Source organism: Mobula hypostoma, chromosome 17 (genome assembly GCF_963921235.1).
Source record: "Mobula hypostoma chromosome 17, sMobHyp1.1, whole genome shotgun sequence".
Classification (NCBI taxonomy): Eukaryota; Metazoa; Chordata; class Chondrichthyes; order Myliobatiformes; family Myliobatidae; genus Mobula; species Mobula hypostoma.
Genome location: NC_086113.1, coordinates 64,611,587 through 64,633,821, shown reverse-complemented (window position 1 = coordinate 64,633,821; position 22,235 = coordinate 64,611,587). Strand labels below are relative to the sequence as shown.

At 44.0% G+C, this 22,235-nt stretch overlaps 1 protein-coding gene across 1 annotated transcript; it reads left to right on the top strand.

Moving 5' to 3' along the window:
• Positions 1–6,046: 6,046 nt before the first annotated feature.
• nrn1a (neuritin 1a) lies at positions 6,047–16,798 on the top strand. Its single transcript, XM_063069390.1, has 4 exons — positions 6,047–6,219; positions 6,657–6,937; positions 9,372–9,516; positions 11,779–16,798. Exons 2-4 carry the CDS (start codon positions 6,883–6,885, stop codon positions 12,002–12,004), a joined length of 426 nt encoding a protein of 141 aa, XP_062925460.1. The 5' UTR covers positions 6,047–6,219; positions 6,657–6,882; the 3' UTR covers positions 12,005–16,798.
• Positions 16,799–22,235: the final 5,437 nt, after the last annotated feature.

The window sequence follows — 22,235 nt, the reverse complement described above, 5'->3', positions numbered from 1 at the left end:
AGTTGTAAGGAGATAGCAGATATTTATAGTAAGCACAGGGTTGTGATTGTGGGAGATTTTAATTTTCCACACATAGACTGGGAAGCCCATTCTGTAAAAGGGCTGGATGGTTTGGAGTTGTAAAATGTGTGCAGGATAGTTTTTTGCAGCAATACATAGAGGTACCAACTACAGAAGGGGCAGTGTTGGATCTCCTGTTAGGGAATGAGATAGGGCAGGTGATGGGGGTATCTGTTGGGGAGCACTTCAGGTCCAGTGATCACAATGCCATTAGTTTCAATATAATTATGGAGAAGGATCAGTCTGGACCCAGGGTTGAGATTTTTGATTGGAAAGAGGTTAACTTTGAGGAGATGCAAAAGGATTTAGAAAGGGTGGATTGGGACAATTTGTTTTATGGGAAGGATGTAATAGAGAAATGGAGGTCATTTAAAGATGAAATTTTGAGGGTACAGAATCTTTATGTTCCTGTTAGGTTGAAAGGAAAGGTTAAAAGTTTGAGAGAGCCATGGTTTTCAAGGGATATTGGAAACTTGGTTCAGAAAAAGAGAGAGATCTACAATAAATATAGGCAGCTTGGAGTTAATGCGGTGCTTGAGGAATATAAAGAAATTAAAAAGAATCTTAAGAAAGAAATTAGAAAAGCTAATAGAAGATATGAGGTTGCTTTGGCAAGTAAGGTGAAAATAAATCCAAAGGGTTTCTATAGTTATATTGATAGCAAAAGGATAGTGAGGGATAAAATTGGTCCCTTAGAGAATCAGAGTGGACAGCTATCTGGGGAACCAAAAGAGATGGGGGAGATTTTGAACATTTACTTTTCTTTGATTTTCTTTAAGGAGAAGGATATTGAATTGTGTAAGGTAAGGGAAACAGGTAGGGAAGTTATGGAAACTATGATGATTAAAGAAGAGGAAGTACTGGTACTTTTAAGGAATATAAAAGTGAATAAGTCTCTGGGTCCTGATAGGATATTCCCTAGGACCTTGAGGGATGTTAGTGTAGAAATAGCAGGGGCTCTGACAGAAATATTTCAAATATCATTAGAAACGGGGATGGTGCCGGAGGATTGGCGTGTTGCTCATGTTGTTCCATTGTTTAAAAAGGGTTCTAAGAGTAAGCCTAGCAATTATCGGCTTGTGAGTTTGATGTCAGTGGTGGATAAATTGATGGAAAGTATTCTTAGAGATGTTATATACAATTATCTGGATAGACAGGGTCTGATTAAGAACAGTCAACATGGATTTGTGCATGGAAAGTCATGTTTGACAAATCTAATTTAATTTTTTGAAGAGGTTACCAGGAAAGTTGACAAGGGTAAAGCTGTGGATGTTGTCTATATGGACTTCAATAAAGCCTTTGACAAGGTTCCACACAGAAGGTTAGTTAGGAAGGTTCAATCATTATGTATTAATATTGAAGGAGTAAAATGGATTCAACAGTGGCTGGATGGGAGATGCCAGAGATTAGTGGCGGATAACTGTTTGTCAGATTGGAGGCCAGTGACTAGTGGTGTGCCTCAGGGATCTGTACTGAGTCCAATGTTGTTTGTCATATACATTAATGATCTGGATGATAGAACATAGAATAGTACAGCACAGTACAGGGCCCTTCGGCCAACAATGTTGTGCCGACCCTCAAACCCTGCCTCCCATATAAGCCCCCAACTTAAATTTCTCCATATACTTGTCCAGTAGTCTCTTAAACTTCACTAGTGTATCTGCCTCCACCACTGACTCAGGCAGTGTATTCCACGCACCAACCACTCTCTGAGTAAAAAACCTTCCTCTAATATCCCCCTTGAACTTCCCACCCCTTACCTTAAAGTCATGTCCTCTTGTATTGAGCTGGGGAAGAGGCGCTGGAAACCAATCTATCTATTCCTCTTATTACCTTGTACACCTGGGGTGGTAATGATGGGGTGGTAAATTGGATTAGTAAGCATGCAGATGATACTAAGATAGGTCCGGTTGTGGATAATGAAGTAGGTTTACAAAGCTTGCAGAGAGATTTAGGCCAGTTAGAAGAGTGAGCTGAAAGATGGCAGATGGTGCTTAATGCTGATAAATATGAGGTGCTACATTTTGGTAGGACTAATCAAAATAGGACATACATGGTAAATGGTAGGGCATTGAAGAATGCAGTAGAAAAGAGGGATCTAGGAATAATGATGCATAGTTCCCTGAAGGTGGAATATCATGTCAATAGGGTGGTGAAGAAAGCTTTTGGTATTCTGGCTTTTATAAATCAGAGCATTGAGTATAGGAGTTGGGATGTAATGTTAAAATTTTACAAGGCATTGGTAAGGCCAAATTTGGAGTATTGTGTACAGTTCTGGTCACCGAATTATAGGAAAGATGTCAATAAAATAGAGAGAGTACAGAGAAGATTTAATGGAATGTTACCTGGGTTTCAGCACCTAAGTTACAGAGAAAGGTTGAACAATTTGGGTCTTTTTTCTTTGGAGCGTAGAAGGTTGAGGGGGGAATTGATAGAGGTATTTAAAATTGTGAGGGGGATAGATAGAGTTGACGTGGATAGGCTTTTTCCATTGAGTGTAGGGGAGATTCAAATAAGAGGACATGAGTTGAGAGTTAAGGGGCAAAAATTTAGGGGTGACATGAGGGAGAACTTCAGTACTCAGAGAGTGGTAGCTGTGTGGAACGAGCTTCCAGCAGAAGTGGTAGAGGCAGGTTCGATATTGTCATAGAAAGTAAAATTGGATAGATATATGGACAGGAAAGAAATGGAAGGTTATGGGCTGAGTGCAGGTCGGTGGGACTAGGTGAGAGTAAGCATTTGGCACGGACTAGAAGAGCCAAGATGGCCTGTTTCTGTGCTGTAATTGTTATATGGTTATATGGTTATATGGTTATCTATGCCTCTCATAATTTTATAAACTTCAGCTTCTGGCACTCCAGAGAAAACAACTTATATTGTCCAAACTCTGTACAGTTTGATATAGCTGTAACATTGCTTCTTTACCCTTATACTCAATGCCCTGACCAATGAGAGCAGGGATCCCATGTGCCTCCTTTAACACCCATTCTACTTGTGTGCTCACTTTCAAGGAGCTATGGACTTGGGCTCCAAGATCCCTGTGGACATCAATGCTTTTAAGGATCCTTCCATTAACTTTATACATTCACCTTAATTTTGTCCTACATTTCCTTATGGCCCTCTAATCCAGGAAGTATCCTGGTAAACTTTTTCTGTATCTTTTTGAAGGCCTCCATATACTTCCTGTAAGGGACTGACCAGAATTCCAGACAACATTCCAAGTGTGCTCAAATTAAAGTTTTACATTCTGCTCACTAGTGAGTCTGTAATATTAAACACAAATAACAGCTGGAGATTCCAGTGTCTCTATGTATCCATGTGGAGGTGACCTTGGGGGAGCAGCCAAAGGCACTGACGGATGCCAAGCACAGGACAGTGTCCATTGCATTCTACCCTAAAGATTGCATGGACACAAGGCAGAATGCAATGAGGAACATGAATGGCTGAAGTGGATGGAAATTGATTCCGCGCTTGCACGGGTAAAGACTGCCTGAATAAGGATTGGAGCCTGGGAACAAATGAACATGGTGAGACGTGAGACATTGTAAAGAACTTTTTGAATGAATCGGGGAGTGATTGACTCATCGATAGGAATCACAGATTCGGTGTGAATCCAGATATGGGAGTGACAGATTGTGACCGAGCACGCATGATGAGTAAAGCGGCGAGGCCGAGAGCCTGAAAAGTGTGTGTGACGAGGACACGAGGGTCAGAGAACGAGTGTGCCTGACGAAGCATGGGAATGAGAGAGTGCGTCCGAGCAGTGAAAGGCTGGGTGCGTGACCGGGCCGTGAATGAACACGACTGATTGAAAGTGAGTGTCTCTGGAACTGAGAGAGGCTGTGCGTGATCAGGAAGTGAAAACTGTAAGAAAGTGAGCGTGGTCTGAAAGATGGGGTGTGAGGGAGCAGAGTTTGAGAGTGATTGCGTACCAGTGAAGCAGTAGCAGTGAGATAGCAACTGAATAAGGGAATCACCGCCCCAGCCTCACAATCTAACCTTCCCCTTCTCCATTCATTCTTACGCCATCTTCCACGTGCGAGATCTCACCGCAGGGAAGTGAGGGATTCGTTTCTGTGCATCAGGCTCAGACACCGCAATCAAATCCAAAACTTTGCTCATTCCTTAGCTGGTCAATTAACTTTCCGTGACGGGCGGCGTTCTCTAGCAAGTACGTCAAATTTAAAACAAGAGAAAGTCTGCAGATGCTGGAATTCCAAGAGACACACATAAAATTTTGGAGGAACTCAGCAGGCCAGGCAGCGTCCATGGAAACGAGAACAGTCGACGTTTCAGCCCGAGATTCTTCATTAGGACGGATGAAGGGTCTCGGCCCGAAACGTCGACTGTACTCCTTTCCAGAAATGCTGCCTGGCCTGCAGATTTCCTTCAAAATGTTGTGCATATTTAACACTGGTCTCTATCCAACAGAACAGTGATCACCTTTCCCAGGTACCGTTTAAAATATATTAAAATGTATTCTAATCAAGTTTGGGTAAACCTTTATAGTAAAATATATAGCGGGATCAAACCCCCACCTGCGATTATTGGCAATCAAGGTCACAACTTATCCCAATCCATTGCTAACCGCGTTCTTAATGTTTATCTCAGAGCTTTACTCAATTTTTCTCATCAAACAGATTTGCGTGGGTCGCAAATAATTGAACAATCTCCAAACTTCAGAAAGTTAGGAAAAACATTTCGACCTCCTAATATGATCCGGCCGGATCATGAATAACTTAGATTTACTTTTTATGTGCTGCGTGTTCCCCTCCCCTCCCCCCCCCACACACACCTGTCTGTCTGTCTGTCTGACTCTCTCTCTCTCTCTCTCTCTCTCTCTCTCTCTCTCTCTCTCTCTCTCTCTCTGAGATCTCGTTTCGGATTGTTTGAATTGAGATCCATGATCCGACGGTATTGTGTTCCATGCTGATGCAAACCTTTGCAGGGATTATTCAGGTCGGGGCGATAGTTGGAACAAGGGTGACCACAGTAGCTTCTGTGTTCTATATATTGTCCCTATATAGTGTTCTATATATTTTATCCTGACGCACCTTTTACCCAGGTCAACAATTGCCTTGTGTTTATGGGCTACTCTCCGAATGTTCATTGACAGCAGATTATAAATTTAATAATATAGTTTCAAAGTCTCACAAAACTGATTCTGTTGAAAAAAAAATCCTGGATTTGTGAATGAGTTGTCGGGACAATCCACGTGAAGACTGAGGATTGAGCCTTAAACGTGCTGTTGGGGCGTTGTCCCTGCATTGTCCGAGCATGTCGGAAGTCAATGGGGAGTTTTCATCTCCATGAAGTCAAGGGGAACCGGCGGCAGGGCTGAGCGCAGCAACGGGCAATCCTTGAATGAGACATATCCCGTCAGCTCTGTGTGAAGTGCGAGGGCAGGCTCCTTCAGAGGTCGAGTGGACGGCCTCCCCTCTGATTAATTCCATCCTACACTCTGCCAGGGCGATATTCGTGGAGAGAATCCGATTGACGTCAGGTCGGAGAGAGACTCCACTTTGAGCACACAACACATACTGGCGTCATCCATTCTCCAGCAATACTACTGAGAAATGAATAATTTACCAAGGCTTCAAACGTAAACTCAATCATTAGACCTCAGCGCACATTCACCGAGCATCTATCGAGAGCTCCGTTTGATTTTTGCAGGTGGTAACACAGTCCTATCGCGATCCAGCACAGGGTGACAGCGCTAAGGATTGGGGCGGATGGGTTGGTTTCCGTTTATCCACCAGAACAGAACTATCCTGCCCGCGCACACAGTGGAAGTACAGTCTACAAGCCATTTCCCCCCTTTGTGTGTGAATTAATTCCAGATCCTCCTGGATTAATGGCGCCCAAAAGAAGCCAAGCGCAGCGGACTCTCCTCGTTGCTTAGATTGAGGAGTGTCCGGTTGCTGGGAAATTCGAAAATCCCACACCCTACTCCGTGCGTCATGAACATAGAGCGGTAAAGCGCGGACGCAGTCCCAAATTTATTCTCATTCTCATTCTCTCTCTCCCCGACTCTCTCTCTCCCCCACCCTCTCTCTCCCTCCGACTCTCTCTCTCTCCCCCCCTCTCTCTCTCTCTCACACACACACACACACACACACACACAATTTCTCAAACATCAAACATTCCCATTAACGAAAGGTGAGACTTTTTGGAAGGGCGAGGCTTTGGGCAGACCAGTGTTCAAGTTGTGTGCCATGGGGAGATGGGGGTTGTAAATGTGCTTTCGTGACCGGTTTAGGAAGAGAAGTGGCAAATATTCACTCAGAAACACATCATAAACAATCGCTCGCCCGTTAACCACAGACTCGCTTTCCCAGCCGTAGCAGGAAATGAAGCCAATCCCACCAGCACGCACCCCTCTCTTTCGCCTTGCTGTTTCACCAAGTGCCTTCAATGATCTTCAGCCCATTGAGTTGCAGCAGGTTCCACTGCACAGGGTCAAAATCCCTATTGGCGCCTCTCCAGAGAGCGAGGGCGGGCGCTGACAGTTTGCATTCTGCTCATTAGCGCGGAAATCTGAATCTCGCCCTGGTTCTGATGCCTATAAATGGCGCGTCTTTTCTCTACCCTGCTAGGATTCAGTAATTGTAACCATACGTCAGGACTGTGCGTGGCCTGCGAGGCTGTTCGAACATCCCTCCCCCTCCTCAGACGCCACGTTGAGCCTCTTCACTCCAGCTCTGTGCTGCCATTACTGCGGGCACCAACTTGTTGGCACTCTGCAATGTCCGGCCTTTGCTCACATATTCACAGATAACCATTTGAAAGCTTCCAGTCTCCAATGGTTTTACTAAACGTAGGATGGGACTTACGTTAAACGGAGTGTACCTTGTGCTTATTCTTGGCGTACAGCTCGGTGAGTGTTTCATTCATATCCCTGCACCAGTCGCCCTTCAGTCTGTCGCCGGTGTGAAATGACCAGGTATACTTCCATAGCCAGCCCGGCGCGGAGATACAACGGGCGGGCGGTCTATTTCTAGCTTCGAATTAAACTGTGTCGTTCGAAATCTGGGGAAATGTTTTAATTTTTAACCCCACTCCGCTTCCCCATCTCGGTAACAAATCTGATCCAGCGACCTGCTTTTATTCGTTATAGTTTGCTATTTCCAAAAGGCGATTAAAATGTTCGCGATAACGCGATCTTATTTCCGATTCTGAGAAGCCGACATTGAAATCTGGTTGGTCCGTACTTCTAGGTCTGGTAAACCTTACACGATAGGCTGGTGTAGATTTGGCGATAAGGATGAGTCGGGAAAAATGGAAATTGCTAAAAAAAAAAATGAGAATCTCTGCGGTTCCGAAACCCTGGAGGAATTGCTGTAGGAAATTTCTACTGTTGGCTTCTAACTTCCGCCGAACCTCGCCTCTCGGAATAAGGAGAGGTATAACCCATCTCTGAGTGATATCCGTTATTAGAGACATACAAATCCTTTGCCAGTATAGTTCAAAATAGCAAGAATTTAATAAATAATCGACTTGGACTTCCAATAGCCAAATATTAAAATGCAATCAAATTAACCACCGGTTCAGCATAATGATTCAGATAACAGAGAGCGGGATACTGCAGGCATGTGTACATGAAAAATTCATTAATGAGACAACGAATGGCTTTTTCACATAATTCCGGAATTGTCTCGGGAACTATATTCACGCTTAAAAAGGGAGCTCTGGCATTGGGTTAATAGAACAATTCGAGTAAAGTACAAGAATAACCAGAGTTGAACATGTTCTGAAAATTAGGGGAGGATGATTTTGAGCGGAGATTGAGATTACATTTATTGGCGGAGAACCGGAAATTTAAATTAACAAATTAAGTGCCGTGAGTTTAGAAGAATATCTTGCATTTGTAAATATTACAGTGATAAAAACGTGATTTTTTTTACGTTGTTAGAGCACTCGGGGTTCCAGAACTAGGCTGCAAGCGCTCAGGTGTATTTCGTGTTTCTGAGGAAGGGGGTTGATAATTATCGCCCCGTGATAAGCTCTGTATTCATACATAATTCATTCAAATATAATCTTAATTATTTTTAATGTATGAAAGCATATAACCAGCCTAAGGCTTTCAGTGAATTATGTATCAGAGCCGGTTACTGATAAATTTATTGCCGAAAAGGTTAATTTTCGTTAATATTGTCTATTGTTATAGTCATTCTTTGTGTTTTATTATTTACCCACACTTGAACATGATTTTATTGGTGTTAAAATCGTTTAAATACAATCAAGTGTCAGGTAGGAATTAGTGTAGGAAAAGACTGAGTTTGAGAGTGCCCTGGCTGTTAGGGGAAAAGATTACAGGCAGGTGAAAAGAGCACTCGTGCCCTGTATATCCGTCCTCGTCGTGTATCTCCGGTCGCCGTCAGCTCCTGCGACATTCATGATCTCAGTTCAACTAAGCTGGATATTAGCCGCACCATATGGTACTGGTTTAGTGTGTTCGGCTCCCTTCTGTCAGTATGGCGCACTTTCTCAGTGGAACCATGGAGTGATCAATTAGCCCGAACTATTCTAATTCCGACCATTTAGGACGAGATTGATAGGGTTCTAAAACAACATGCCCACGGTTCCGCAGGCAGACCCCGGCCTCCTTCCGTAAAACTAAACTGTACCTTAAAATAAAATCAATTGAGCAAGGTCTGCTGTGCAAGAAGGAGCCAATAAGCGGAAGCGAGCAATTTGAAAAAAAAAACAAGCCTGCGTCAATTAGCTAAAATAAGCTCTCCCACAGAACGTTGGCAAGTTCAAGGACCCCAGCAACTTCCACACATTGTAAAAAAATTTGGCTAGAAAACATCCTTTCAGATTTAAACATGTGTTTAGGTGGTGGGGCCGATGACTACGGGCAGACTGGAGCCATGTTCACCCAGTGGAATTACCCATAAGCAGTTCAGGTTGGAAATAAGCATTTAATAAATCCAGGAGAAAACAAAAGGAGTATCCCTAAAGCCGCAGCCCTTGCTTTTTAAAACTACCGCAGGTGGTCACACGAGGGATAATTTGAAAATAAATCCCAGAGGGCGAGCTTTCCTCGAGAGATTAGAGGCGCTCTTGGCAATGACCATCAGCCCTTTCAATGGAGGAAAGACCAGTGACTAGGACACCGAGGGTTATTTTTTTTTCCAAAGTCTGTTGTTACGTTTCATGTATACCTACTGTATAAAGTATGTGACATTTTGGCGTCGAAGATCGGGGCAGTAATTGTTCAGTTTGACATTTATTGGTCGATGTGTGTGTGGAAGAACGCAGGCCTGACTTGGCTTGTTCTCACTAATATGACGCCCGTTTCTTCGCAGCCTATCTGTTCCGTAGTGTGCGAGCGGCGGGGAAGTGCGATGCGGTTTTCAAAGGGTTTTCCGACTGTCTGTTGAAACTAGGAGACAACGTGGCCAGTTACCAGCAAGGCACGGATGACAAGCAGAATGTTAAAACCATCTGCTCGTAAGTATAAACCCGCAGTATACTCAGACTCGCACTTCCCGTGCACACTCGCACTCACACCGAAATGAGTGTGCACTCACTCTGGTTCATTGTTAAGCCCGCCCACATGTCTCTAACACTCACCCACACATTCTCAAGCACCCACTCTTCACTCGCCCCTTCTCAACATCTGTACACTTAATGTACTGGTTGGTGCCTGCAACGAATATTTTTGATACACCAACGCGCACACTGATAGACTAGATCAGTACAGCGCAGTATTTATAAACGGCTCTATTCCAACACTTCCATCACCATTCAATAGAAAGTTTTGAATTTAGTATCCTTCGAGTCCTGTTCTGGACGACCTCTGCGCTTCACATCCAAAAAAGGAGGTTTGAAATTAGTCACTGTGGTAAAGGTGGCCGCCTGTTTGTCCACGGCAAGCTGTGTGATAATGGTCAACTACTATGTTTCATGTGAATCTGAGTGAGGATGTTGCAGGGAACTGTTGTGACTCCCAGTGTCCTTCCTGGAAATAGTGCTGTCGATATTTTAGATCCACGCGAGAGTCTCCGCAGGGCTCATTTTAATACCTCATCCCAAAAGCGTTGCTTCCCACAATGTGGCAGTCACTCCTTAATGTACTGAGGTGTTATCATCAATTGCATGTTTAAGTATTTGAAGTAGAACTTCAACCCATAACCCTAGATCTATAATCGACAATATACAATTCTCCTCAGCCCACCACGTCGCTTTAAGTGTAGCTCCAATACGGCTAAACCGTCAGAAATTCCGATTTAGTTCATTTTTGATGCCTCCCACGTTACACAGAAAATTCCATCGTTTCTTTTAATTGATATTATTATCCATTTTGTGTTTGTCCTGATTCTTGTACGCAAGTCACATGCAGGAAGATACGCCTCTGTACCTGGTGTGTAGTATAGGCTTTAACATATCACATATAGCCTCTGTAAAGGTTTTAACATATCACATGACACGTAAATATTAAGCGAAACGAAAGGCTGCGTAAGGCTTATTTGAAAACACCGCCTTCTCTGTTTAGTCTCTTACAAAATTGCAGACGTCGTAGTCTTTCTTATTGATTGATTCGTTCCTATCGTGTTCCATGATAAATTAACTGCCACCAGCAACCTGTTATAGTTAAAATGCAAATTCTTTTGCTCATTTCAAATGCTTATAGGTTACTGTAATTAATATACAGACTAGGCGTACGAGGAGATATTGTTACAATGCATTGTAGTTGGATTAATTATAAGCCTTCCGATAGGAGCAAAGCGACACAATACTGCTACAAAAGGCTAAAATAAAACTGCACGCGGCTTCGCCCCTGTTCGTCCCTGTGTAAGATTCTCCAGAAAGATATAGAGTGGTCAGATCAGGCGCATACATTCACCCTGCCCACTGCAGGTCTTGCCACAAAATTCCAATAACTGTGCAACGCTCTTCAAATAGATTTTTAAATTCGAGATCCTGATCCTCATTTGCTTTCCTGATTTATACTTCTCTGAGAGGGAGGGGATAAAGAGAGAGTGGGGGAAAGAGAGAAAGAGAGAGAGAGAGAGAGAGATCAGGAATAATTCGGTTACCCTCAGGGACAATTACCAGAAATGTGAGAGAAATATTACCAGCGCTGGCGCTTCAATGTCTCATTATTTATTGGAAATGCACAGACCTTGAGCTACTGTCACCAGTGTGGCGTGTTACTGAGAGCAATCGTTCTAGCCGATGCCACATGGGTGTCCAGACTACTGTGTATTCTAAAATATCACGTTTATTTTAAATGTATAAAGAAATAATTGCAGTGAGAAATCGAATCTGTTAATGATAGATCCATGCAACACTTGATGAATTTGTGTGTGTGTGTGAGCGCACGCTTGTGTTAGATTTTTCTCCCCAAAGATAGATCATTTTATATATTAAACAGCTCCAAAGCACCAGACAGCCGCACTCTGTTAGAGAGAGAGAGCGGCGTCTTGGGATGCGTACAGCCACCGCGCTGTATCTCTTCAAGACAAGACACAATCGAGAATATTTATCCGATTCAAAAGCCCCTCCTAGGACAAGTAGCATATGTAAGCTATCTCTCACTAATGTTTCACTGGTAACGAAAGCAATTTGGAATTGAAACTGGAAGAACTGAGGAACAAGTTATTGGGTGCTTGAATAAGACAGGTCTTGTTTTGCGAGCTGTATTGTTTTGTTCCCGAGATGCTTCCATTGCCTGTGTGTTTTATTTGTGAATTCATTCCGCCACTCTAGATACTGGAACGACTTTCACGCATGTGCAACGACCGCCCTCGCAGACTGTCAAGATGGAGCGACGGATGTTTGGGAGAAACTCAAAGAAGATTCCAAAAACTTGGATTTCGAAGGCAGTTTGTTTGATCTATGTGAAAGGAATAACTCCGCAAACACAATAATTCCCCAGTGTTTTACCTTGGTCATTTTAACATTGTCCGCCTTACTGACCTGGATTACACTCTAGGAAGACAGACAGGCGTTAAAACATACACACACACTCACGCATAGTGTGGATTTGCAATCATTTCAGAACCACTGGACTTTCAAAAGATAATTGCAAGGACTGGAAATATCTCCTTCGTTTTTGATTTACACAAAGGCGGCTTCGTGTTATTTGCCAAAATGTTATCGAGAAGCGATCGGCGGGGAAAACTCGCAGATATCATCTGAATAATAAAAGATACAAACCAGAACCCAAAAGTTCGGATCAAACTCAGGAACGGCCTCGGGCCATCGCGATAGATCGTGGGTCATTCGCAGGAGGAGAGAGCGAGGATGAGAGAAAGAAAGAGTACAGCAAAAAGCAGTTCAGTCTTTTATGCGATTAATCTACCAATTCGTTCTGTTCTAGTGTGCCACCACCCCGCGCGAATTCAAGTCTACAGCTTCAACCACTGCACAGTTCTTATATTATTCGCAACACAACTATGGTGATCACTTCCCAGGAATCTCCGAAAGATGGGCACGGTTTAAATGGCATTCCCTCTTCGGAGATTTGTTTCGTATTGTAAAGATATATTGCCATCTTCATCAGCTTTTTTTAATTTCTTTATTTTAAATAGATATCTATAAATAATAAATATATATGCTGACTTATTTTTGGATGTCGCGTAGCAGAATAGATCTCAAAAGGTCTTCAATGTATGTCAAACGAAACGATTTGAGAATCGATCATTATTTTAGAGTTTAACAAAAAATATTCGTAATATTCATAAACGGGCAAAAAATAACTAGAGCTACATATCCATAAATAAATAAAATGTATGAGTTTGTGTGTTTGGAATGGCAGTGCCGCTTGTTGTTTGAGCGAGTATTAGAGGGAACAATATTAATCAGTCTAATATATTAATATCCTAAAAGAATATGGTTATACTGTTGTCGTAAGATTTGTATTAAAATTATGACTTAAAATATCCTTTTCCCAGCCTCTGTTGCTCAAGCTTTTAGTGGCAGATGGATTGTTCAATAATTAATAAGACAGGATATTCAGGCAGCAGCGAGTTTGTAATCGATATGAGTCGGCGTAATGTCTCCCGTTATCTGGTGATTTTAGTTTAATGGAAGGGAGAGTGGGAAAGAGGTAGGAGTGACAGGAGAGTGAGACGGTAGGCTCTGAGTATCTGACAGCGAGTTTAGATTTTGATATGGAAGGAGAAAGGGAAACGGCTGATTCATTGAAGATATTCTCGATAACGGAGGCGCTAAGCGTGAATGTATCCCCGGCTCTCCTGCGTGCTTTGAATACAATACGAAATAGCGAAGATTTCTCCGCTGCAACTGCACTGTGATGGTGATTTCAGATCTCCACCAGTTCCCTGAGCAGTACTCAGGGCGGTAACCTGGAGTGCTTTCTCTCATCACCGACTAACGGCCCGCTTTCAGATAGACTCCAAGAAGATTCAATTCTTCCCCCAGAACTGGTTTAGAAACAATATGATGTTTTGGGTCTATGTTCAATTTTCAGAATTATTGGTTGTCTTAAGGATTAACCCGGGGGTGTATCGAAGTGGTTCTCGAGCCAAAGCGAGAAAGGCTTCCAGCGGTCAGGTTCCAAGCAAGCCGGTGAAGATCGATTAGTGCAGATGGGGGAAAAGCCCGTCCAAACTATTCTGCAAAAAGAATTTTACAATATTCGGATAAACATATTAACCCAAATCAATAACTTGAGTTAACATATTTATCAGAGTATTTTAAATCCACTAAAACCAGAAACTAAGCAGGACTTACAATATTCTATGTTTCGAATGCACTAAGGCGTGATTTAAAAATTAGATGAACCAAGTCCAATGTGATGCGAATTATTTGTTGCCGTCCCCATAAGATTTCCCCCAAACGTTTCAGGATATTCCCCAGTCTAAAGAAGAGGCGTTAGCAGTCCAGGCAAAACGCGAAATTATTTAGATATAGGTCTGAATTGATCTCCTTGGAAACATTTTTTTTGGTAATTAAATCCTACCAAAGCAAAGGCAAATCTGATTAAATAGAGATTAAATATTAAATCATGGCTTTTGTGATGCGGAGGTATAAATTCTACTAAATGTCTCTGTAACCCATTGCACAGAGATCCGGTCAAAACCGGCCTTGGCGCTTGCGGTCTAAAATGATCTCATGCAAGATCAACGATCTTAACAGGTGTATTTATCAGCTGAGCAGATCCCGCGCATAACAAAAAAATTGACGGAGGGATCTGCTGGGGCTGTTAACCCTTCGATCAGCTGGTTTTAAAATTATGAGTCTATCAAAATAAATTGGAATAAGAGAGGAGCGAGCCTTCTGTTTTGAACTATGGAATTGGAAATTCGGGTTCAAGTTCAGGATTTTGACTTTGCAAATTGTCTTTTGCGTCTTGCAGTCCCGGTGAGTGCCAGACGCTCGACAGGTTTTTTTATCCGGCCCTGCAGCATCACCAGTCTCCAGAGGGTCTGAGATGAATGAATGCTGCCCCGGGGGAGGTGCACTGGGTCGTGAATGCGGCAAGCCAGTGAGTGAAGGAGGGAGTGAGAACCCCTCCCCATGCACAGATCACATTCACATAGTCCCGCTGCAAAAGAGGAAGGGCGAGAACCCGCCCCCAAGCTTCGTTGCAAGGAGGGGGCGGTGGGAGGGGAATTTTCCAATGTACTTTTGTAGACTTGTAATCGTGAAACCAGCTGATGAATGGTTACTTGTCTCCAGCTAAGTAGGAAGAGTAAAGCACACACTTAAAAACACCCTTACTTTTTATGCAGTACACGTTACACCGGATCAAAGCTCTTGTCGAGGCAGAACCAGTTAACTACTGCTGGCCGATTACCAATTTTTAGAAAATATTAATTAATGGAAGAGCGTAGTGGAAAGCGAGGAGGGGTGAGTTTCTGTTGCTAGCAATGCAACTAAGGCGCGGGTATTCATGGGGATCAGAAAATGATTTAATAATGAATGTTTCATGCTTAGTTCTGCAGGAGACTGCGTTACCTAGGCGACGGCGGCGGGGCGAAGGTTGATAGACAACTTCAGGTGCGTGCAGTTGAGAAGAGACAGAAATGGGAGGGATTTAGAAAAAGAGATACAAATTCAAACTGATCCCCGCAAGAGATAAATTCATAAATAATCGCTGTTAAACGTGAATTGAACTGAGTTTTATTCCAACAAAAGGAGTTTTGTTTTTGTTTTCTGTGATCGTACCCGCAAAAACGACGTGCATTGAGGCCTCTCTAGTGATTTTATCCGCAGCGGATCCGTGCAATATGAGATGAACTATTTATGGAATTGTCCTGCAGGGAGGTGGACAGGCCGCCAAGTTCTGAATGTGACTGCTTGCGCCTGGAGTTCTGGAGCTGGATGGGAGGGAGCAACTCTGTGAGATCGCAACTAAAACAGCCATGGTGTGAAAATGTGGTCTTTCCTCAGTTTGGAACAGAGTCACGCCGAGTCAGCTGGTACTTAATTAACACCCCGCCTGCCGTATGGTTTCAGGCAGAGTCCGTCTCGCCTGTAGCAGAGTCGGAGTGCCAAATTTCACGTCAAAAAAAAACGTAGTTTCAGAAATGAAAATAAAATTCTGCGAAGTGAGAACCCGATTTACAACAAATATAATATTTCAGAAGTTTAGGAAAACAAAATAAGGGTGCTTTGCCAAAAGGTCAACAGTATAACCATATTCTTGGCAACGATCTCAGACTCGAAAACAAAACAGTATAGTACTCTTGAAACTGAAATTAGACCATGAACTATGTTAACATTCATTGCTATAAATAGAAGAAAACGTTTGTACGAATGGTTTGAAAAAAAACTTGAACATAACACAAGTTACCGATCGAAAAGTGTGAGAAATTATCTGAGAATCAACAGTCCTTCCCCAAATGGTGGGCACTCTCTGCTATTTTATCCAAACATGAGCAAGGTTAACCCCAACTTGCGCTTTAAACTACTTAGAATTATTTTCATCCTAGTTTTGCACATTCAGACCGAGTTCAGTGGCTGGACGGACACTAAACGTCTCAGCGATGTGGTGGGTTGCGATGCCGAAGCCTTATACCGTACAGCCCACTTCTGTTGTTAAACATTCGATACCCCTCCAGAGGAAGCGGCTTACCGTCTGAGCGGTATGAAGGATGGAGGATATAATGGTTTAATTCTACACATTCGTTTAATGTTTAGATTGTTTTAGCAACCTCATACACCCGCGCGTGGATACCTATAAATGTTACATTCAATAAACATATCACATATTAGGTCTGCATAAAAAGCCCAGCTTTAACAAAGAGCCGCAAAACAAGAGCATTGTTTACACCCTAAAACGGCACAAATAACGAGTAGGTTGGTTATCGAAATAGATTGCAGATTCCATTGCTATATCCAATAAAACCGTCTTCAAAATAGTTACCTCAAGTAAAAGCAAAATATACGTCGCAACAGATGTAGTTTTGAGATTAACGATTTACCTGCTTCTCCGCGCTTTTCTGTTTGGGGGTTTTATATAGAATTCTCTTTTTTTTTGTAATATTAGTTCTTGTGCGAACAAAACCAAGTGTGCTACGTGTTTAAAGATTGGGATAATTGCTTGCAACCATTTAAGTGGAGTTGATGCCTTTATACCCGTCCTTATGTAATCCCTGTGCCCATAATCATAAGAATGTGCAGAAGTGTCGTGATGTAATAATGCCTGATGTCTTTTAAATAACCTCGATTTGTTTCGTTGGATATGTTCATTTTCTTTTGCTCAACGTTGTAATGAGATCTCACAACGTTTACCTTGACTTTTATTAAGCTCTGTATACGATGAACCGGGGGGGGGGGTGGGGGGGGGGTCTTGTGAGGGCAGTGGTGGATCTTTGGCGAAGCTCGTTAGTTCATCGTTTTCTACAAATGATTCTCAAAGGATCCAACGAAGGAAGATTGCAAGGAAGTGAACGCTCAGCGCTTTCGCATCACGAAAACAGCGACGTTGAGGGGACAATGGGCAAATTCTGTACCCGGATTCCTTGCAACCCTTCCAGCGACACTCCCTTGCTAGCCATGAATCCGACGAAGAACTCACATGCATGCTCCTCCTCGTTTGCAGATTCATCCAGTGTTGTTATGTAGGCATGCATTATTCATTCAGACCCGGGCGATATGCTATTGACTGTTAAATGGGACGATTATGTTTCTGTACCTTTATATTTTCTGTTCATTTCAGGGGCGAGTTGGGGAAGAATCATATCTCTTAGAAATATTATATTTATGTGGTAAAGGCTGGTGTTTTGTTTTAGGGTTTAACTGTGTTATATTCTTTCTTCCGTCTAGAGATATAAATAAATTTCATTTAGTTTTTATACATGTTAGCTGTTGTGTTTTATTTATAGGCTATGAAATGCACCTACAGGGTTCTTCACAGTTGTTTCATAAAACGGATCTTTGTGGTATCACTGATATAAAACGGGCCTTCATAACTAGGGGCGATTTATGTCGGAAATAGTCCTGACAATAGCACATTCCCCCCTCTCCCTCTGCCTTGGGATGCTGTGGAGTGGCGTGTTCAGATGTAATCTCAAGCACAGACACTTGTATCTACGGCGCACCGCTGTCTGCCTGACAACCGTCCTAATTGTCTCCATGGATGCTAAAGCAGGGAGAATTCACCCTGCATTCCTTCCCACCGCCGCATTCTCGCTCGCTCCACCATCACTGTCTCCAGTCCACTTAAACACTGAGGTTCTTGTGCATAGTGGTTAGATTTCGGCGCTGACGGGAGTGCCACTCCCTTGGACATTTCACATTCCAGTCAAAACAGCATCGGAAGGTAGACGTGAGATTGGAATTCACCCCTCCGGACAGTTCCGACACTTTTCAAATTTTGGGTGGGACGCACATATGTTGTAATACAGATTCCATAGTGAAGCAGAGACCCTTATGCAGGAACACAAAAATATCTCAATACTAAATTAGTTTTTAGCCTTTTTAAGATTTCACTAAACAGTAGCCTAGTTTAAATTTAGCAGTGTTGCTGCAGCCTTTGAATAATTTGTCAGGTGATGGGGTTCTTAAACCCCATTTAAGAGCGGCGTGAAATGCTGAAAACGCCAGCTTTATTATTTCCCAACGCCGATGACAAGATAAGACACGATCTTCACGAGTGCTCACCGGGGGAGATAATGCGCCTTTCTCCTCATTAAACCACGGACGTCCAATCCCCCCCACCCCCCCAACATGACCGCACATAAATCGGCGAAATGATATTGATTTATCCCATCTGGTGAACGCAGGCCTTAATCTCAGAACAGTGTGAATCTGTATTCTGATCATTTGGCACGCCCGAAACGCGACAATCATTAACATCTCAATTAAAATATCTATTACGTTTTTTAAAAAGAAAACTGCCATAATATCAGAGTAAAGGCTCGGGCAAGATTTGAGATATACTAGAGCGCAGTTAAATATTTTGCTTAATTCGAAATTGCATTTCTGCTGTAACTGGCAGCCGGAGCGCACCTATTCAGTCAAACGTTCCTGCGGGAAATGTTCAGCTTCATTTCGAAATGCACAACCAATATCTTTGCCTAACCATTGTCAATCTGAAGATGTTCGAATACTGTACATTTGGTCAGAAAAGCGAAGCAATTTCCTAGCGTCAGTCTGTACACCCAAAGAAACTGAACTGCCCCAGAACGCTGAACACGCCCGGTGCTGGTGAAGCCGGCTTCAGGATAGGCGATATAATATCGGGACTACTTGTTGGCGTTTGGAACATTGCGGTGAAACTGTTCTTTTTGACAAAAGGAAACGCATTTGACACTAGGCGGAGGAGGCCAGATTATTAGACATATTTAATCAGAACATTACAACACTATAAAGTTTTTGACAGAATCAGACCATTCTGCCCAACAAAGCTTGCCAAATTCTATTCACATAGTGTGATGAAATAGCTATCGAGTTTAGAACATAGAAACATAGAAAACCAACAGCACAATATAGGCCCTTTGCCCCACAAAGCTGTGCCGAACATGTCATAACCTTAGAAATTACCTAGGGTTACCCATAGCCCTCTATTTTTTTAAGCTCCACGTATCCATCCAGGAGTCTCTTAAAAGACCCTATCGTTTCCGCCTCCACCACTACCGCCGGCAGCCCATTCCACACACTCATCACTCACTGCGTAAAAAACTTACCCCTGACATCTCCTCTGTACCTGTTTCCAAGCACCTCAAAACTGTGCCCACTCGTGCTAGCCATTTCAGCCCTGGGAAAAAGCCTCTGACTATCCACACGATCAATGCCTCTCATTATCTTGTACACCTCTATCAGGTCACCTCTCCTCCTCTGTCGCTCCAAAGAAAAAAGGCTGAGTTCACTCAACCTATTCTCATAAGACATACTTCCCAATCCAGGCAACATCCTTGTAGATCTCCTCGGCACCCTTTCTATGGTTTCCACATCCTTCCTGTAGCGAGGCGACCAGAAATGAGCACAGTACTCCAAGTGGGGTCTGACCAGGGTCCTATATAGCTGCAACATTATCTCCCGGCTCCTAAATTCAATCCCACGATTGATGAAGGCCAATGCACTGTATGCCTTCTTAACACGGGGTCAACCTGCGTAGCAACTTTGAGTGCCTATGGACTCAGACCTCAAGATCCCTCTGATCCTCCACACTGCCAAGAGTCTTGCCATTATTGCTATATTCTACCATCATATTTGTCCTACAAAAATGAACAACCTCACACTTATCTGGGTTGAACTCCATCTGCCACTTCGCAGCCCATTTTTGCATCCTATCAATGTCTCACTGTAACCTCTGGCAGTCCTCCACACTACACCCCCAACCTTTGTGTCATCAGCAAATTTACTAACTCATCCCTCCACTTCCTCATCCAGGTCATTTATAAAAATCACAAAGAGTCCATGAGGCATAGCACTGGTCACCAGCCTCCATGCAGAATATGACCCGTCTACAACCACTCTTTGTCTTCTGTGGGCAAGCCATTTCTGGATCCACAAAGCAATGTCCCCTTGGACCCCATGCCTCTTTACTTTCTCAATAAGTCTTGCATGGGGTACCTTATCAAATGCCTTGCTAAAACCCATATACACTACATCTACTGTTCTACTTTCATCAATATGTTTAGTCACATCCTCAAAAAATTCAGTCAGGCTCATAAGGCACGACCTGCCTTTGACAAAGCCATGCTGGCTATTCCTAATCATATTATGCCTTTTCAAATGTTCATAAATCCTGCCTCTCAGGATCTTCTCCATCAACTTACCAACCATTGAAGTAAGACTCACTGGTCTATAATTTCCTGGACTATCCCTACCCCCTTCCTTGAATAAAGGAACAACATCCACAACCCTCCAATCCTCTGGATGTCATGGTTCAGTCCATGAAGTCCATATTCTGGTTCACGGTCCAATCTGTGGACTCAGGACTCTGGGTCTTCCAGCTGTCCCTCGTTTGGTTGAGTTAGTCATAGGCACCTGATTCCCATCTTTGGGCTTGGAATATAAGTAGCCTTGGGGTTGAATGTGGGCTGCTGGTTTGTCTTGTCAGTCCCCCTTGGAGCAACCTGCTGATGGAAGGCTAGTGAAACCATTCATGATCTCTAGGCCTGGTTGGAGGACCACTGCTTCTTGGAGCCTGGTTGCCACTCATTGGAGTAGTCTTTGAGTTATGGATTTGGCTGTTTCCTGGGACAGCTGAGTGGCTGCCAGCTACTCTGAGCTAGGTAGGGATCCAGCTGTTTCCATAGCCAGCTGATGTTGCTGGCTGAACTGAGACTCGGAGCTTCCCTGGAGCTGAGATGGAACTGTCTGTTGTTCTTTGGTGTTTGTCTCTTCTTGTCCTCACCTCTGTGGGGTAAGCCAGGCCGTTTTGCTGTTGCCCTGTGGGGGGATCTGTCTTGTCTTGTCCTCGCCTCTGTGGGGTAAGTCAGACTGTTCTGTTGTTGCCCTGTGGAGGGTCCTATCTTGTCTTGTCTTGTCCTTGCCTCCGTGGGGTAAGTCAGGCCATTTTGCTGTTGCCCTGTGGGGGGATCTGTCTTGTCTTGTCCTTGCCTCTGTTGGGTAGGTTTGGCTGTTCTGCCGTTATCTGATGGAGAGACCTGTCCCACCTTGGTGTGGAGATGAAGTAGAGTCCTGGTTTGTCTTAGGGTAAGTCCCAGCTCTATATGTATGTTCTGTCCTGTCTCATGTTAATATCCTGTTAAAGATGAGTCCCAGCTTGTTGAAGGATAAGTCCTGGCTCTATGTTAATGTTCAGTTCCCAGTCTGTCTCTGAGCTCCAAGAACCCAAGCCTCGACGATCCTGCAGCCAAGCTCCAAGAACCCAAGCCTCGACAATCCTGCAGCCAAGCTCCAAGAACCCTAGCCTCGACAATCCCGCAGCCAAGCTCCAAGAACCCAAGCCTCGACAATCCCGCAGCCAAGCTCCAAGAACCCAAGCCTCGGTGATCCCACAGCCAAGCTCCAAGAACCCTAGCCTCGAGGATCCCACAGCCAAGCTCCAAGAACCCAAGCCTCGACAATCCTGCAGCCAAGCTCCAAGAACCCTAGCCTCGACAATCCTGCAGCCAAGCTCCAAGAACCCTAGCCTCGAGGATCCCACAACCAAGCTCCAAGAACACAAGCCTCGACAATCCCGCAGCCAAGCTCCAAGAACCCTAGCCTCGACAATCCTGCAGCCAAGCTCCAAGAACCCTAGCCTCGAGGATCCCACAGCCAAGCTCCAAGAGCCCTAGCCTCGAGGATCCCACAGCCAAGCTCCAAGAACCCCAGCCTCGAGGATCCCACAGCCAAGCTCCAAGAACCCTAGCCTCGACAATCCTGCAGCCAAGCTCCAAGAACCCTAGCCTCGACAATCCTGCAGCCAAGCTCCAAGAACCCCAGCCTCGAGGATCCCACAGCCAAGCTCCAAGAGCCCTAGCCTCGAGGATCCCACAGCCAAGCTCCAAGAACCCCAGCCTCGAGGATCCCACAGCCAAGCTCCAAGAGCCCTAGCCTCGAGGATCCCACAGCCAAGCTCCAAGAACCCTAGCCTTGACAATCCTGCAGCCAAGCTCCAAGAACCCTAGCCTCGAGGATCCCACAGCCAAACTCCAAGAACCCAAGCCTCGACAATCCCGCAGCCAAGCTCCAAGAACCCTAGCCTCGACAATCCTGCAGCCAAGCTCCAAGAACCCTAGCCTCGAGGATCCCACAGACAAGCTCCAAGAACTCTAGCCTCGAGGATCCCACAGCCA

What these genes read in the sequence shown, in the direction of transcription:
- nrn1a (XM_063069390.1), top strand. Translation starts at nt 6,883, where the DNA reads ATGGGACTTACGTTAAACGGAGTGTACCTTGTGCTTATTCTTGGCGTA. An exon ending in TATTCTTGGCGTACAGCTCG is followed by an intron (nt 6,938 to 9,371) that starts GTGAGTGTTTCA and finishes GTTTCTTCGCAG; the next exon opens with CCTATCTGTTCCGTAGTGTG. An exon ending in AATGTTAAAACCATCTGCTC is followed by an intron (nt 9,517 to 11,778) that starts GTAAGTATAAAC and finishes CCGCCACTCTAG; the next exon opens with ATACTGGAACGACTTTCACG.